This window comes from Helicoverpa zea, chromosome 3, assembly GCF_022581195.2.
Source record: "Helicoverpa zea isolate HzStark_Cry1AcR chromosome 3, ilHelZeax1.1, whole genome shotgun sequence".
Classification (NCBI taxonomy): domain Eukaryota; kingdom Metazoa; phylum Arthropoda; class Insecta; order Lepidoptera; family Noctuidae; genus Helicoverpa; species Helicoverpa zea.
The window spans coordinates 1,483,795-1,500,755 of record NC_061454.1 but is presented as its reverse complement, the minus strand read 5'-3'; the positions used below and the strand labels follow the sequence as shown (position 1 = coordinate 1,500,755).

At 39.5% G+C, this 16,961-nt stretch overlaps 2 protein-coding genes across 7 annotated transcripts in view; one reads left to right on the top strand and one right to left on the bottom strand.

The window, feature by feature from the left end:
* LOC124646310 (SUN domain-containing ossification factor) overlaps nucleotides 1–6,096 on the top strand; it is a 73,332-nt gene extending 67,236 nt beyond the window's left edge. For all 5 annotated transcript variants that reach the window (XM_047186432.1, XM_047186436.1, XM_047186433.1 and 2 more), the window contains exons 3-4: nucleotides 2,470–4,543; nucleotides 4,751–6,096. In XM_047186432.1, the coding sequence (XP_047042388.1) occupies nucleotides 2,470–4,543; nucleotides 4,751–5,782 (3,106 nt within the window). In that variant the 3' untranslated portion in view covers nucleotides 5,783–6,096. The remainder of the gene's footprint in view (nucleotides 1–2,469; nucleotides 4,544–4,750) is intronic.
* On the bottom strand, nucleotides 6,079–16,938 carry LOC124646311 (eEF1A lysine and N-terminal methyltransferase homolog). 2 transcript variants are annotated; one of them, XM_047186438.1, is made up of 9 exons: nucleotides 16,744–16,938; nucleotides 16,106–16,664; nucleotides 15,773–15,913; nucleotides 15,293–15,411; nucleotides 11,208–11,388; nucleotides 10,587–10,761; nucleotides 8,252–8,557; nucleotides 7,732–7,860; nucleotides 6,079–7,125 (listed from the first exon to the last, which is right to left on the bottom strand). In XM_047186438.1, the coding sequence occupies exons 1-9, from the start codon at nucleotides 16,833–16,835 to the stop codon at nucleotides 6,851–6,853; spliced, it is 1,977 nt and encodes a 658-aa protein (XP_047042394.1). In that variant the 5' UTR covers nucleotides 16,836–16,938; the 3' UTR covers nucleotides 6,079–6,850. The 2 variants fall into 2 exon arrangements, with proteins under 2 accessions (XP_047042394.1, XP_047042393.1); XM_047186437.1 differs by having other exon boundaries at nucleotides 10,584–10,761; nucleotides 16,744–16,937.
* Nucleotides 16,939–16,961: the final 23 nt, after the last annotated feature.

Here is a 16,961-nt window from a genome sequence, read left to right as displayed (position 1 = left end):
AGTTTTTTTCCGAGATAAAACTGGCTCTAGAAATATTTTTAGTATGTTATATTTACTTAAAGTGTAGTTTTAATTTTGTATAGTAACTACTTTTATAATGTTTTATCAAAACCCTGACCGATTTAAATTAACAATGACTGCGATATAGGTCTTGTTTGTGATGCGTATCAAATTCAAAAATATTACAAAATGTTGTTATAGTATTAACATTATGCAACCATTGTAATTGCTATGGGATATTACTGAAATACATAATAAGTGCAGTATGAAAATATCAGTCATACCTATTATGATATTGCGTATTTAGGTCGTTTATATGTTCAAAATTGTACCAAAATAGATCTAGTAGTTTCCCGAATTTAGCGTTCAATATCATAATTTTGTGTTCAGATCTACTTTCCAAATTATTTCAATATTTTATAAGAATACTTTCTATAAACAATTTTACTCTAATACTGCATACCTGTTCAAGTGTACCTCTGGCCTCAAATTCTCTCCATCTGACCTCATTTCTACAAAACCGAGAACGTTCTTCGGTTTTTAATTCGGAATCCACTTACTGAAATTAAAATCGATCTCCAATTTATTGAAATTAAATGAGCCTTTCGACAGTTGAAATCGAGAACCTAGATTGGATTAGTGCTGTGGTTTCGAAGTACGAAATTTAAGATAGTTTGGTCATACTTAAATCTAAATTATTACGCCACGTTATTAAGATATAAGTTAAGCTGTGTTAGACATAATATACAATTTTTCGTCCAAAAAGACGCTCTATGTAAAACACACGTTCTCAGCTGCATCCAGTTAGACTGGAAGCAGATTCGAACATAGTTGGGAAAAGGGCAGATTTATTTATTTACACTACTAATCTACCACTACAGATTTATCTTACCCTAATGCGATAGACAGGACATAATATACTACACAATAATAAATGAAAACATAAACAAACAACAACTATAAAATTAAAAGGTACAATAGAATATACAAATAAAGAAAGCACAATGAAAACAACACAGTCTTAAAATTTTGTAACACAAAAGAGACAATAGTACTCTTACGAATTCACTATATTGACATATACTTTTATACGGAGCATGTTTACGTTAACTATCTTTCTGGTAAGATGATGTCCTAACTCTAAAAGATACATATTCTTACAAAACACACATATCAACTTGAAACAGTCTTGTCGCAAATCTACATACCTACTGAAAATGATCAAAGTAAGATAACTGGACGTTTTCCTTGACACGGTCACTCGGAACATCTGAAACTGTAATACTGTGTCTAATCATGAAAATTGTCTCCAATTACACATGATTGGCTCTTACAACACGAAACCTTGAACCCAATACACGATAAGAAAAAACGAAAAAACTAGGGACGAAAGTAAAAATCATAATGTGGAAAATTGTGACCTAATTTTTTGGGATCGATTTAACGCTTCAAGCTATCTTTTGCGAGATAGGTTTCAACACGAAAATAGGTTCTTAAAATTAATGTATTATTTTGGACGCAAAATTGAGGCTGTATTTTTCCTAGTACTTGGTCAACCTAGTTTTATGTACTGGGCCCACTTATATTTTACTTCAGAAAAAAAAAAATGAGACATCCTCCTGCCCTTATCCTAATTTTATTTGAGGTCGGCGCAGCATGATTTCTCCTTCCATTCTATCCTATCTGCCGTCATCTCACAAATAACATTCTTTCATAACATATCAAATTTCACACAATCCATCCATCGTTTCTTTGGTCGTCATTTTCCGCTATATCCTTCCACATTCATACTATGTATAGAATAATATGGGTAATTTATCATTTAATAGGAATACCACGTCAACACAATAAAATCTTATAGACCAGTCCATCGCCCTCCACAATTATTTAACAACATCACATCTCTATAGTGTTCGCATGAACGCTTGTTTCAATTGCGCTCATTGAAGCCAATGATCATAAATCGTATGAAATCTTGGCGATATATTCCGTCCTATTGTCGGCTGTGTGGTCCGACCAGCAATGCGGTATGGGCGCGCCCTAACCCGCCGATATCGGTAGAATGCGGCACATTTTTTATTGGTTTATCTAGTTTATGTAATGGTCAGAATGGGAGATTGTTTGCTGGAAATCTGATATGTGTACAGATTTTCATACTGTCTGGTTATCGTTTGTGTTGCAAAAATTCATATTATGTGGATGAGGTATTGATCTGAAGCTTATTAAAAATTCGTCTACAGTGTTGTAATTATTTGCGGTTAATTATTCGTGGATTATGGAAATTAATATCATTAGAGATTTAATGAAGCAATAAAAAGTAGACTTTATGATGTAATTTCAAAATGTAATGTTTTATGCAACATCGATGAAGCGGGAATATCCTAGGTTTTTTAATTACTTCATTTTAATTTCCAACTGTACTTACTAGTTTTAATAGTTTCTAACGAGTGTTGTTTTCCTCTATTACAGATTACCTGACACCGGGCAGCCTCCAGTGCTCATATCGCTAGCAGACAACGCCAAATTGGAATTGAGGCATCCAGACGAACTTCTGTTCGTCAACGACTCGGAGGAACACAATGACACCAAGATATTCTCCATCATCGACGGCGACGCCGTTGAAGATGACGCAGAGAAACCACCGGAAGACGCGGAGAAGGAAAGCACTGAACCACGGCTCGTCGTCAAAGCCAAGCCCGTGCAGCATGAGACCAGGCAGGTAGAGGAAGCATTTCAAGCGCCGACGGTGGACATAGAAATCATCACAGAATCTCAAATCGACGAACCGAAAGAACAAGAAACAGAAAACATTCCAGTCAAACCAGAAACACCACAAGAGGACATACCCTCGTTCTCAGAGTGGGCACAGAAACAGCTGGCCGAAGCCGAGAAAAAAGACACAGTACTAAACCACTCGAGTCAACCTAGTCATAGTAATACGAATTTTAGTAGTAAAAGCACTAAATTGCGATCGAAGAACTACGCTTCGCTCGCGTGCGGCGCCAAGATCGTGGCCGTGAACCCCGAGGCCGGCTCCGCCAGCTCCATCCTGTCGCCCAACAGGGACGAGTACATGCTCAACACCTGCAACAGCCGCATCTGGTTCGTCGTCGAGCTCTGCGAGGCTGTGCAGGCGCAGAAGATTGAAATAGCCAACTTCGAGCTATTTTCCTCTACCCCCAAAGATATCGCTGTATATTTCAGCGACCGGTTCCCTACGAGGGACTGGGCCAGCGTCGGCCAGTTCGCGGCGCAAGACATGAGAGACGTGCAGAGTTTTGATCTTTACCCGCATTTATTTGGAAAATTTATCAAAGTTGAGATGCTCTCTCACCACGGGTCCGAGCACTACTGCCCGGTATCCCTCTTCAAAGTGTACGGCACGTCAGAATTCGAAGTTTTAGAAAAGGAGAACTCGCAGCATCCCGCTCACATTGACGAGGATGAGGATGACGAAATAATAGACGTGCCAGACATTCCTGCTGCCGAAACAGAACCCTCCAAGAATCTGTTCGGCTCTGCGAGAGACGCAGTGATGTCAATCATGAAGAAAGCGGCACAAGCGCTGGTGAAAACTGAAGTTCCTAAAAACGTATCCTTAGAACACAACGATACGTCGACAGACGAAACGTACAAACGGTGTTGTTCGCCCAGCCATATTATAGTGTGTGATAATTGCAGTGAGACGCTTTACAATGAAGTGTACGAACTAATTAGCTGTAGCTCGGACAAGTTAGTGAGTTTAGTGCGTCAGGTGTTCCTCCGCGAGACTTTGAAGTGTACCGGCATCTGCCAGCAGTACGGACTAGATTTTAAAAGTACAAAGACAATAGAGTTTAGTGATGAACGCGTCGCTTATATGAATGCTTTGTTCCCTCGAAAATATTTAGCCGCCCTCTGTAATATCTTAGCTATTAAAGAAAAGAAAGTTGTTTTAAACACAAGTTTTGAAACAGAACTGAATGTTACCATGAATGTAACTGTTGATGAGTCACCGCAAGCCGTAAGCAGTGAGACGAATTCAGAGCTAGAAGTGAAATTAGTTCCAGATAAAAGTACAGCTTCTGATGATGAAAAAGCTAATGAGACCACTCTTTCGGAAGAGAAAACAACGACGGAAGCTACACCTGAAGGTACGGCTGTTCCCGTGGAGTTGCCGAGAGAGCAGCATGAGTCAGCTGATGAGAAGATCGAAGAACTTCCTACGACTGAAGAGAAGCCAGTGCAAGAGGCGCCAGAACCGACGCCAGAAATAGACAAGACCACTGAAACAGTCGTAGAAGAAAATAAAGATATCGTTCAAAAATTTGATCCTAAGTATGTGAAAGTTGAAGTTGTCACAGAGAAACCAAAAGAGAATAACATTGTTGAAGAAGTTGTTGATCCCATAATCATAGATAATGAGAACTTTATGTCAGACTTCGATCAGATGGCGGTGGACCCGACGCCCTCCGCCGGCATGCCCTCGTCGCAGAATCAGAATCAGGGGCAGGCGACGCTGCAGAAGGAATCTGTCTTCCTGCGGCTTTCTAACAGAGTGAAGGTTGGTATCGACTATTTCACAGCTTATTTAATTGTCATAATATGGGGATAATATGATTTTGGATGTACCTCTATAATCAGTTTAATTAATAGTCAAAAATAACTTCTAATAACTATCACTGATAAAAATAAGAAGCATAGTCACTCACCCATACTTTCTATTCTGCAAAAATATGTTTTATTCACATTTTTTTATTCTCAATTCCAGACGCTGGAGCGCAACATGTCTCTATCGGGGCAATACCTCGAGGAGCTGAGCAGGCGTTACAAGAAACAAGTGGAAGAAATGCAGAAGACCTTCGAGAAAACCGTGCAGCAGATGACTGAGGAGCGACGCAAGAGCAACGAGCGAGAACAGAAATACCTGGAGCAGATGACCAGCCTCCAGGAACAGATGGGACAAATGGCAGCAGCCATGCATATCCTCATGGAGGAACGAGACAGCTGGTTCGGCAACATCAACTTCTTCAAATTCGTCGTGTTCCAAACAATAATATTCGCTATAGCGTTCTACTTCTTCTCCAGAAGACGGAAACCAGAACCCGTCATCATACCAGTAATAAAAAAGTCCAAAAAGAAACAAGACAGGTTCAGGAGAAAATCCGTGGAAGGTGTCAGTGGGCATGAGACTCCGTCGGCGAAGAAACGCCGTCCTAGCGAGGAGGCCTTGCAAATTGCTAGACAGTCTACCGAAGAGATGATTAGAGATGAAGAAGACGGCGAGTGGCAAATCGCTCGCAAAAATAGAAGAAGAAAGACATCTATAATACATAGAGCAGGTGAAATGGAATCCAAAGAGTGGACACGGCCAGATAGCATTGGCAAGCTTCAGGATAATCCCATACCATTAGACGAAGAGGAATTCTTCGCGCCAGTGACCGAACCTAAAGAATTCAGTGAAAGTGACGCTTCCAATCCGCCTAAGCGAGAATTACCAAAAACGAATGGTTCATTCTTCAACAATTTGAAGACAAAGACTATGAAAACGCGACGGTTGTCGTCGCCAGCGTTCCTGAGGACATTGAGCAGACAGAGTAGCAGGAGTACTCCCAGCCCAGTCGTCAGGACGATAGAGCCAGTGTTCAACGGCAACATGAACAAGAAAGCTGCGTCGGAGTCGCCCACGGGCAGCTTGTGGTCGGAATCCACGGAAATATCACAGAACGGACAACCAGAAAACGAGAACAGTGGTAGCAAAAAGAAGAAAAGTCTTAAGAACATACTGAAGAAAGTGTTTTGAGGAACTTATTGTAATTTAGAAGTGTCGTGTATTCCGCTTAATGTATTAAGCGTGTCGCTATTGTAATTTATTTCCTTGCGAATATTAATGTTTAAATTATTGTATATTTGTTGTTAGTAGACCTCATAGGTGCCAATTGTGATAAATTAGGGAGCCTAATAATTGTTAGCGTGTTAAATTTTAATTTTATGCGATGATGTTTGCTTGTGGATGTATTGAAAGGCGACAATAATGCGAAATTGGTAAGACGAGTACTAGTCTCGAGTGGGGAGCGATCGGTAAACAAAGAAACGGCATTAAATGCATTAATTTTATTCTGTTCTTTTATTTTATTACAAAGTCAATTACACCTATCACAGAAAGTTAGACTTAATTAAAATAAATTGATAGTAACGACGATTCTATTATAAAATTAGGATAAAACCTACAGTATCCTGTATTTACAATCTCAGTTCATTGTCAACTTCATTCATAGTGTCGAACACAAAATATAATGCACTTAGACATAATATTTACAAACAGCTACAACATCCTCATACATAATGTAAATATTGATATCTTAAAGTTATTAAACAAATTTAATAATAGCTTTGTTTGTTGAATTTGACTTGAGTACTATACTGAATACAATCGAAATTGCTGAATAGAGTTATCAATCTGTATTAAATACTTGTTGTTGAGCTTATTCTAAATATAAATAAGATCTATGGCATTAACATAACGATAAAACGAGACTATTGCTTAGAGACAAAGTGAGCAAATAGTATTTTTATTTAAAATCTATATTACAGGGTTATTACAGGCCCATGTAATTTTGAACCGTGCTATGGGGTTATCTAAACCTGAAAACGTAGTACATTACCATCTATTGGCTTGGGCATAGAATCATATTTCGGCTTACATACCTTTCATATATTTAAGTTTGAGTTCCTAACAGAAAAAACTGCTTTAACTCCCCAATTCGGTAATCAAGTACGAAATCATATACTTTATTACTTGCAACATTATAAATAGCTGTGAGTTATACCAACATCAACATAATATCTGCTTACAATTAAATAAAAAATCTTATGAAATAATAGTTAATGACTGCATAAAATCTTTCAAGTCCACACATCTGATATCTACAAGTTTCTTATTCCGAGCACATGCGTTTAACTCTCTCACAGCTTTGTCAAAATCATCGGCATTATATAACTTAGTACTATTGCTAGCAAATATTATTTCATTGACTTCTTCATACAATTTGACGGATGTTAAATGCTTGAAGTGGCGTTTTAACGTGTCCATTATAGATTGCTGGAGTTCTACGTCACGGCAGACTAAGTTTAAGATGAAGTGGCCTGAAAAGAAGAGCTCGAATTATGATAACGGTAAGTATAGTTTATGCAAAAGGTTGTTAGGTATTTGCCATAACAAATTAAAATCTGACATAAGATTTCAAACTTATTTTTGAAATATTCCCTACTTGTGACTGTCATAAGAGCAACGCTAGGCTGAATTGAAAGTAAGTTCACTTCGGATCACATTTGTGTTATCTCTAAAGGTCTGCTGCACGGCGCGGGTGCGGCGCGGCGGGACGGGACGGCGACGCGACACTGAGCAGTTGCAATGTACTAGATATTACGGACGACGCCACACAGAGCCGTCCCGCTCGACGCGACGCGACGCGACGATCTAGTAAATTGTGTCGCGTCGCCGTCCCGTCCCGCCGCGCCGCGCCCGTTTGCAGAGACCCTAACTAAATGGTTAGGCTCAGTTGTACCTATCTACATTTTTCACCAATAATTTTGGAGCCCCATAAAAATTAAGGCGAACAATGCATCACAATTTAGTCTGAGCCCCAAAGAGACAGTTCCTCCAACAAACTTCAAACTAGACTTCGAAAACGCCCTCATAAAAGGCAATGAAAGTACCAGAACAATGAATAAGTCTTAGTAATGTCTTACCATCATCCGTAAGTATTTTCTTGACATCATCTAGCACTTGGTTGTCGAGGAACTGGCGCGGAGGACACGACAGCCCCACCGTGCGGTCCTTGCTGTCCATGTCGAACATTACTGCCTCGTAGCGGTTACCTGGAACATTATAGAATCGTATGATACACGTGTGTCGACATTTTATACTGTTTGAGGTCGAAAGTAAACAACGAAGAAAAATTGGTTGTAGGTTGTAGTCCTGTAGTAACGTGTTTGGATGCAGAATAAGATGATCTTCTATGAATTATTTTTACAGCTGAGGAGACAGAGCAAAATCTGAATAGCCAGAAGACATGATATGTGAGTTCCTACCATTGTAAGTTAAATATGTATATGCATATACCATGCTAATAACTAAAGGAAACATTCTGATCAAACAAACGCTTCCCTAAGTTTTTACTTAATTAACAGAAACAGTGATTTCAAGTCCAAAAACTTCTACAAGGAGTTTTGAATTTATTCCTTAAAAAAAAACTGTATAAATACCCACCATTCTTAACCTCATCCTTCAAGAAATCCAAGCCATCTTTAATCTGGACTTCCAACTTCTCATCAGTCTGCAACTCAAAATGATTCTTGGCGACTTCTAACATCGCTGGGTCAAGGTCAACTGCCGTGACCTTGAGATTATCGTAGCATTTCCTCAGGAACATGCAGAGACTGCCTCCGCCTAGACCCAAGACAGCTACGTTGGTGGTAGGTGACCTAGCGATTTGAACTCCCACACACATGAAAGAGTGGTAGAGTGATATGTGGCCGAAATCTACCACGAGCTTGGTCTTGTTTTTCCTTTTTACTGAAAAATTAAGAGGTTTTTGTTAGTTTTTGAAAAAGTTGTCGATGTGTAAGTATTAGATAATAAACAACTTATCATTCGGGAGTCAAATCAGCACATAAGTGCCATGATTCCCAATTTTCGTATTTAAATCCTTGTACTTATGTACTAGACAGAAGGGTTGAGGGTAGATGTGATTTGCCCAAAAATCGTGTTTTGTGGAGGTCTAAGCTTTGGAACGATTTTTAAATCAAATGAAGAATGAAGTATCTGCATATCGGACTATCAAACTGAGAGTTCGTTTACCAAAAAAAAACTGCTAAACAAATAACCTAATTAAAACTCCTCTGAATAAATTGTGGCGGACTAAAACCTGTACATAGTCGGAACTTTTTGTGTGTGTGTTTTGTTTTATATTTTATTAATTTTTCTCCTTCAAAAAATAAACTGACAGATGACAATATTTTTACAATCTTGATGAAGCATTTTTATTTAGTTAGAATCCTGCGTAGCATGCTTATGAGCATCTCGCTTAGATGCTACATTGGTGACCCCGACGTGATCAACCCCGAAAAGGTTGCTACACCAACTGGCAACGCACAAGTTCTATGTGACACTACCTCGGCTACGCCCCGACCATATGTGACACCACAACTCCGGAAGCAAGCCTTTGAATCGTTGCACAATTTGCATCACCCTGGATGTTCAGCTACAGTGCGACTGGTGACGCAAAGCTATGTGTGGCCAGGGATCCGCAAAGACTGTAGAGAGTGGGCGAGGCAGTGTTTGCCATGTCAGACTTCTAAAGTCACTCGCCATACCAAATCCCCACCTTCCTCTTACCTAACCCCATCCTCTCGCTTCGCTCACATCCACCTCGATATCGTAGGACCGTTAACCCTTTCGTCTGATTACAGGTACTGCCTTACCGTCATCGATAGATTCACTCGATGGCCTGAGGCTTACCCCTTGAAGGACATCACGGCGGAGGCCTGCGCAGAGGCGCTGGTAGCCAATTGGGTGGCCCGCTTCGGCTGTCCGGCACGGGTGACCACTGACCGTGGCCGCCAATTCGAGAGTCACCTGTTCAAGGCTCTCTCTGCCTTGCTGGGGGCAGAGCATCTTCGCACCACTGCCTACCATCCAGCAGCGAATGGCATGGTGGAACGACTGCATCGGCAGCTGAAAGCCGCCATCATGTGCCACACCTCTTCGCAGTGGACGGAAGCTCTTCCACTGGTACTACTCGGCATGCGTAACTCGTGGAAAGAAGACATCCAAGCTACGCCAGCCGAGCTCGTTTACGGGGAAGCACTACAGCTTCCCGGTCAGTTCATGTCTATGCAAGCAGACTTCACCACAGCTGACGTCACCGAGTACGCAAATCGTTTACGACGTCACATGGCCAGCCTCACTCCGAAACCTGCAGCATGGCATAGCACGTCGCCCTTCTACGTGCCGCGAGGTCTTCATTCCTGCTCCCACGTCTTCCTCCGTCGAGACCATGTACGACGTTCACTGGAACCACCGTACGCGGGGCCCTACAAGGTTCTACAGAGGCATGAAAAATATTTCACGATCGAGATACGGGGAAAGTCAAGCAACGTGTCAGTCGACCGCCTCAAACCAGCTTTCATAGCACGTGATGAGGCGCAGCACGAAATCACAAGAGCTGACACTACTAACACCAATACGACATCTGGGGCGAAAATAACGAGAAGCGGGCGTCGAGTAAAGTTCCCCGATTTTTATCGACCGTAGTCACGGTCTGGCCGGGGGGAACATGTGGCGGACTAAAACCTGTATATAGTCGGAACTTTTTGTGTGTGTGTTTTGTTTTATATTTTATTAATTTTTCTCCTTCAAAAAATAAACTGACAGATGACAATATTTTTACAATCTTGATGAAGCATTTTTATTTAGTTAGAATCCTGCGTAGCATGCTTATGAGCATCTCGCTTAGATGCTACAAAATCCTACGCCTTCATTTAATACAAATCCACTTCTATAACAGATATCCCCCTAAATGGGTAAAATATTCCCTCACCACTCTTCAACTTAGCCTCGGACTGGACGAGGAACTGGTTGTCAAGGAAGACGAGCCTCCTGTGAGTAGCTCCGTCCACATCCACGTCCTCAACCACGAAGTCGCCAGAGAAGGTGGAGCTACCCTCGAACACCTTGACTCGACGGCCCACGTCGCTGCCTAGTGAGAGGAACGGGATCTGAAAGTGGGAAAGGGTGTTTTTATGAAATGAGGTAAGGTATCTTGAGACAGTTTAAAAGAATGTTATAAATTGAGTTAAGACGTTTTTGAAACATTTTAACTGATTGTATACATACTAAATTGGCTTTCTATAAGAGAAAAGGCTTTGTAAAATCTCCACGGAGCCGAGATACACTGCCTATCTTTTCCCCAAAAATGGAGTTGGTTTGCGATCAGCTCGGATGCATGAATCTTCATTTGCAAAAAAAGACTAATGTCACACTTTCTGGACTCATTTTTACCTGAATTTAAACATGACAGTTTTACGTACTTTTTAAAGCATGGAGAGTTCAGTATCACATCAAGAGTAAGTATGGCGTCAAAGTTGACTTATCAACCCTTGCATCTATTCCGAAACCTCAACCTCCCTAAAAATGAAACACGAATTTTCTGCCAACAACCCACCTGTCCCGTCAACCCATAAGGTATAAGCATCTTAGCGGCGTGAGCGAGCTCTTCTTTCACGGCGTCTAGTGATTCGAACTTGTGTCCTCTCCGCAGCACCGCCACCACTAGTCTGCCGAACCGTGCTGAGTCCTGCAGCTGACGCCGACCGGCCGGCGTGCCGAATAACCACTCTGATTCTCTGGAATATAGGGTGAGAAAGATTAGGTACAATGCTACAGTAAGGTGCATTAGAAAGACCAGCTTTTTTGAAGACGAGTTTTGTATTTCTAAAACTATGGCGTTTTCAAGTTATATGGAGTTATATTTTAAGTACATCTTAAGACCAATTATGCGCGAAAATGTAATTGCTGCTGGAATTACAAGTGCCTACTTTGCCGTAAAAGGGATTTATATCCAGACATCATATAGTTCGGCCATTCAGAGAATGCGTTCCTGACACGTCGCGATTGAACTGACGACGTAATAACATTCATTGATTATTGATATAATAATGTTGTTTTAATGCTCCTCAATTGTTAAAACGGTAAACAACCAGCAAAAATATTTTTATCGTAACTGCAACGCCATTGCAAAGTTACGTCGTCAGTTCAATCGCGACGTGTCAGGAACGCATTCTCTGAATGGCCGAACTATAATAAGTACCTAGATCTTTGATGAAATTAATTATTTGCACGGATCGGAATAGCATAAGTAGGTACAGACTAATATTTTAGAAAATAGCTTATACTATTTTAGGGGTGAGCGTGAAAGAAAGAAAAACATTAACATCGATCGTGCAGTAAACATTGTTATACACGTCATTTTCATTGCACAAACGCCTTTAACCGTGACAAATCAGTAATTTGTCAATACTTCATGCCAGTACGCTTAAATCTATCAAATTATAATGACTACAACGTCTGCCAGTTACTACGTAATAAACTATTCTCAACATTTGTTTATCAAAATAGCGTCTTTGACGCAAATTACTATCATTTTGGCCAAAATGCGCATCGGGAAATTTGCATTGGTCCCAACATTGGTCATTGGCCTGTAAGTATTTTTTTTCAAAGGTTTCAAGAACGCAATACCTATTATTTTTGGATGTTTGAATGTATCTGATCTACCCAGCTTTACATTTGTATTTATAAGCTGTAGCATGTAAAACATAAAAACACATAGGCTACTTTTTATCCAGGTGCTGGAATTAGTATCCACGAGACGCAGGCAAATCAGCGATGGAAAGCTTGTCTGCAATAAAGCTCGCCATTCAAACAAATGTTGGCGTACCAACATTGGCAGCCAACACCAGAGGCCGGCCTACAGTTGATCGGCGCACGCGCCGATGTCTTGTTGATCAACACTTCTATTTATATTCCAGTGTGCAACTGACTAGTGGGTGTGTCTTGTTGTGGTATAAAAATATATCTACGTTAGTATGTGCATGGGTGAAGGGTAATTAGCGGTAAAAATAATTTTAAAATGTTATTTTCAAGACTGCAAAAAATATCCTATTTTTGAAAGCTAAAAGTGTAAACAAAACATACAAAAAAGTTCGTCATGGTGTCTATTTTCTAGATCATTCCCTCTTATAAGGATCTAATGATTTTATTACATAATAATGTTAATAAAGTATCTTGCTTAAAACCACTCTGGTTTTAGTCATCAATTATTTTTTAAAATAAATGACAACTGAATTATCACTTCAAAGGACTTATTATTTCGATATGGGTGCTTCCATTACCAAATCTACAGGTAAAGTCCAAGGGGACAGCAATACCCAGTTCCACTTCCCAGATTGAAGTAAGTACAGTTAATGTAATTAAACCCTGTCATAATTAACAGTATAACAGTAACAAGGACAGCGCAATAATTCCAGGCGTCTATTTCTGGTCACCTATGATGTATGACCGACGGCTGGCGACATTAACGGATTCTCATGCGATATGTGATCGCGGTGGCAGAGATAAGTGGGCAGTATTCTGTTTAATTTATTTGAGTTGTATTTAGGTAGCTGGAAATGAGGGGAGCTGGAATATTGTGCAGAAGTTACAGGTAAAGATGTATTTATTGAAGACTAGGTGTTTCCAGTGGAAACTACTTTCCGTAGCTAAAAAAAATATAGCCTATGTCACTCGGGGATAGTCTTGTTTCCCAACAGTGAAAAAATATTTACTTTAAAAGGAAATATCTAAAGACTGTAAACCATTTTATTTCAATTACCTACTCCTTGACCGGGCAAGAATCTGTTAAAGTCGGGAATTTAATTAAAGACCTCATCTTCAGCCACACATTACGCCAACCAATTCAAACACCCTGTCCAGTAAACAAGCTAATAACAAATTACAAAAATAGCAGTTCGAAAAAATAAAGGTGATTCCCATAAGTAAACGACCGCCTACATTAAATTTGTCCAACAGTCCTGATGTTTTTGTTGACAACAAGAAATGGCGCAGCATATTCCCAAAAACAAAAACATAAAAAAAGATGTAGGTATATGACGTAACAGGTAAATATGTGCAATAACAGTTTTCCAGACGTCTCAGTATTTACCAACGTGTGGGATGCGGCACAGAACGTAGGTAATGTATCTGGTCTGTTCGAAATAACTTAGACTAGAATTTACTATGCCTGATTTTTAACTGGGTGTTTTATTTTTCGTAGAGATTGCCTATCAGGAATTTCAGATAAAAAAGGAGAGCAAATAGTTTTTGGTGAATTAAGTACCTATGTTTTAAAATAATTCTAATTTGGAAAATTGCAGTATAGGTGACATTTGCATTAAGAATCGCTGAAACATATCACAAAGCTCTAGCAAAAACATATTTCCAAAACAATTTAATACCTACCCAAAATTTACCAAATATCCTTGCCTTGGAAACGCAAAACAAAACTTCTTTTAACACCAAAATAATATTTTTCAAAATAGCACAATATGCACAAAAACACGAGCGTCCGAAAGCTTCCAAAACAATTTTATAAGCAACTGCGCTCGCGCCTCACGACGCCTCTTTTTATATGAACTGAACTTTTTATATACAAGCCATATACTGCGGATACTCTCGTAAAAAAACGTAATATGTACTTAGATAACCCTTAATTAAAAAAAACATTTTGGAATTGTAAAGAGACGCTAAAGGGCAGTGAGAAGGCAACCTTTTTTTTAGTTTTTGTAATATTTCCCCTATGAACACATAGGGGAAACTTTTCAAAAAAGGCAAAAAGGCACACCTTGCAAAAAGTTGGCTTGGTGTGCCTGTTCGCAAAAAGGATCAAAATAAAAACTTTGCTGAATCATCATCCTCCAAGCCTTTTTCCCAACCATGTTGGGGTCGGCTTCCAGCCTAACCGGATTCAGCTGTGTACCAGTGCTTTGCTGAATAGACTTACAGAATAATTTCGTATTTCGCATGCACATACAGATCCTCTTTCTCAATAAAATAGTAAGTGGGCGATGTTTACGCGCTGCTATTATTTTTGACAGCCATTCACCAGACCGCCTGTATTTATGTGTTTATGTTGCTATAATTATGTATATTGTACTATAATCACTATGTTCTCTTAACTGAAATAAACACATACACGGAATATAGCGGAGGCATTTACGTAGGAACCACTTTTAGGTGTCATGGATCAAGGAAGGTGCACGAGAGATGTACATATGTAGTCTGAAGACACTTCATCATCATCATCATCATCTCAGCCATAGGACGTCCACTGCTGAACATAGGTCTCCCCCTTAGATCTCCACAGATACCTGTTGGAGGCGACCTGTATCCAGCGTCGAAGACACTTGCAAGCCGCCATTAACTTTGGCGAAGACTATACCCCTACGTTTGTGGCAGCAGCACGACATATTGTAGGTATTTGTAACTTTTATGCATAACTTTAAATGTGTTGCCGCAAGTATACACGCAGTAATTTTCGAGAATATTTTTGCCTGTAGAATTTTAAAATTGAATCAGCTCTCATCAACCTCATGCTCTTATCCCAATTTTATTTGGCACCAGCACGGCATGTTTTCTAATTCCATACTTTTCTATATCCCATCTCACAATTAATATTTTAAAATCAGCTAATCTGTGTAATGTAAGTAATCTCACCTGCCCTGTGGTACAATGAAGACTGCATACTTGTTGATGGCCTGCGAACGCTTCTGGTCTACCACATACAGAGTGTACCGCGGCGTGTCTTCTCCTGGCTGCATCAGGTCCAGAGATACCTTCACAAAAATATATAAATTAATAAATAACCATATTTTCTCTCATGAAAAGTTTATTTCTTTCTTTTATACACACTCATGTACTCTCCCAGTATTCTGCCTTATATACTACCCCTAAATACTACCTTATGTCTTTCTCCTATGTACTCCCATACTCACCCTATTTACTCTTGTACACCCCTTATTAGCTCCATTATGTACTAGGTAACACTCTATCTACTCCCTTATATGCTCTCCATAAATGAATACTCTCTCTCCGTATTTCCTCTAGTCTCTTATTTACTCTTCTTATAAACTCCTTTATGTCCCACTTACAAAGTGCTTTAACAACACAAAGTAAATAACTTGTTAATAAACCTACCTCATTGTCTTCATCCAGGCTAGTTTTGGCAAGTCCATTGGTAACAAATGCAGCATCCTGAGCTGACTTCACATAGGTCTTCAACTCTTCAGGGGTCTGTAGTCTCTGCATCTTTTCACCGGCCAAGCATAATTCTAATATCTGTGGAAATCATAGAGTAAACAGTGATTATCAAGATTTAAGTCATTTTTAATTTTTATTTATAACAGAAAATATGTTTTAATACCCTGGTATTCAAAATAATCATAAAAAATAATTTCTGTTTCTTCTTAATAATTAGTATTTCATCATCCAAACACATTTTCCAAATAAAATAAAATATAAATAACTTACTAATTGTGGCATTGCCTTGAACTTTGTAGCAACAACAACAAATACAGGTAGTGTAGGTCCATCAGCGTTTTCAGCATTCCTCTCTTCAGCTTCATGGCATCTCACCACTCGGAACATCCATGACTTATCACAAAACGTCTCCAACAACTTACTTGAAATATGACTCTGAAGCAAAGATATGCACACAAACCGACCTCCAAGCTTTAGAACTCTTTTGATTTCAGCAAAGTACTTGTCTATGGTCTTTTGCGTTTCTTCCGAATCGTCAGGCATGAGCGCGTCTAATGTACCTTTATCTAAAACTACGTTAAATTCCTCATCAGAGAAAGTTGTGTTCAAAGCATCCATACAAAGGAATTTCATGTTTATTCTGTGAGAATTTATGGAGTTCATTTGCTTGATAGCTACTTCTGAAACGTCTATATTTGTGATGTTTTCATATCCAACGTCGTAGAGGTCCGCGCTGAGGCTTGAATTACCGCATCCTGTTATAAGTATCGCATCCTTTGGCTTGATATACTTGTGTAACTGTCCACACAACTCCAAGTACTCGCCATACCTGGGAAATAATTCAATTAAAAGTAGTAGAAATTCATATTTGCGTTTCAAAACAAGAATACAGCATGAATATAACCTACCACTCGAATGCCTTGTTGCCGCGTTTTTTGAAGAATTTGTTCCAGTAGTCCTTTTCACTGAATTCCTTGTGGCTTTTGGGTAGTAGATTCATCTTGCTGTTGTAATTTATTAATTATTATCAAAATAAGAAAAACGTATCGCACATGGATTTCCTGCGTTTGTTTTTCTGTCAAATTCATTCATTATTTATATGACAGTGACATTTTACCATAAATGC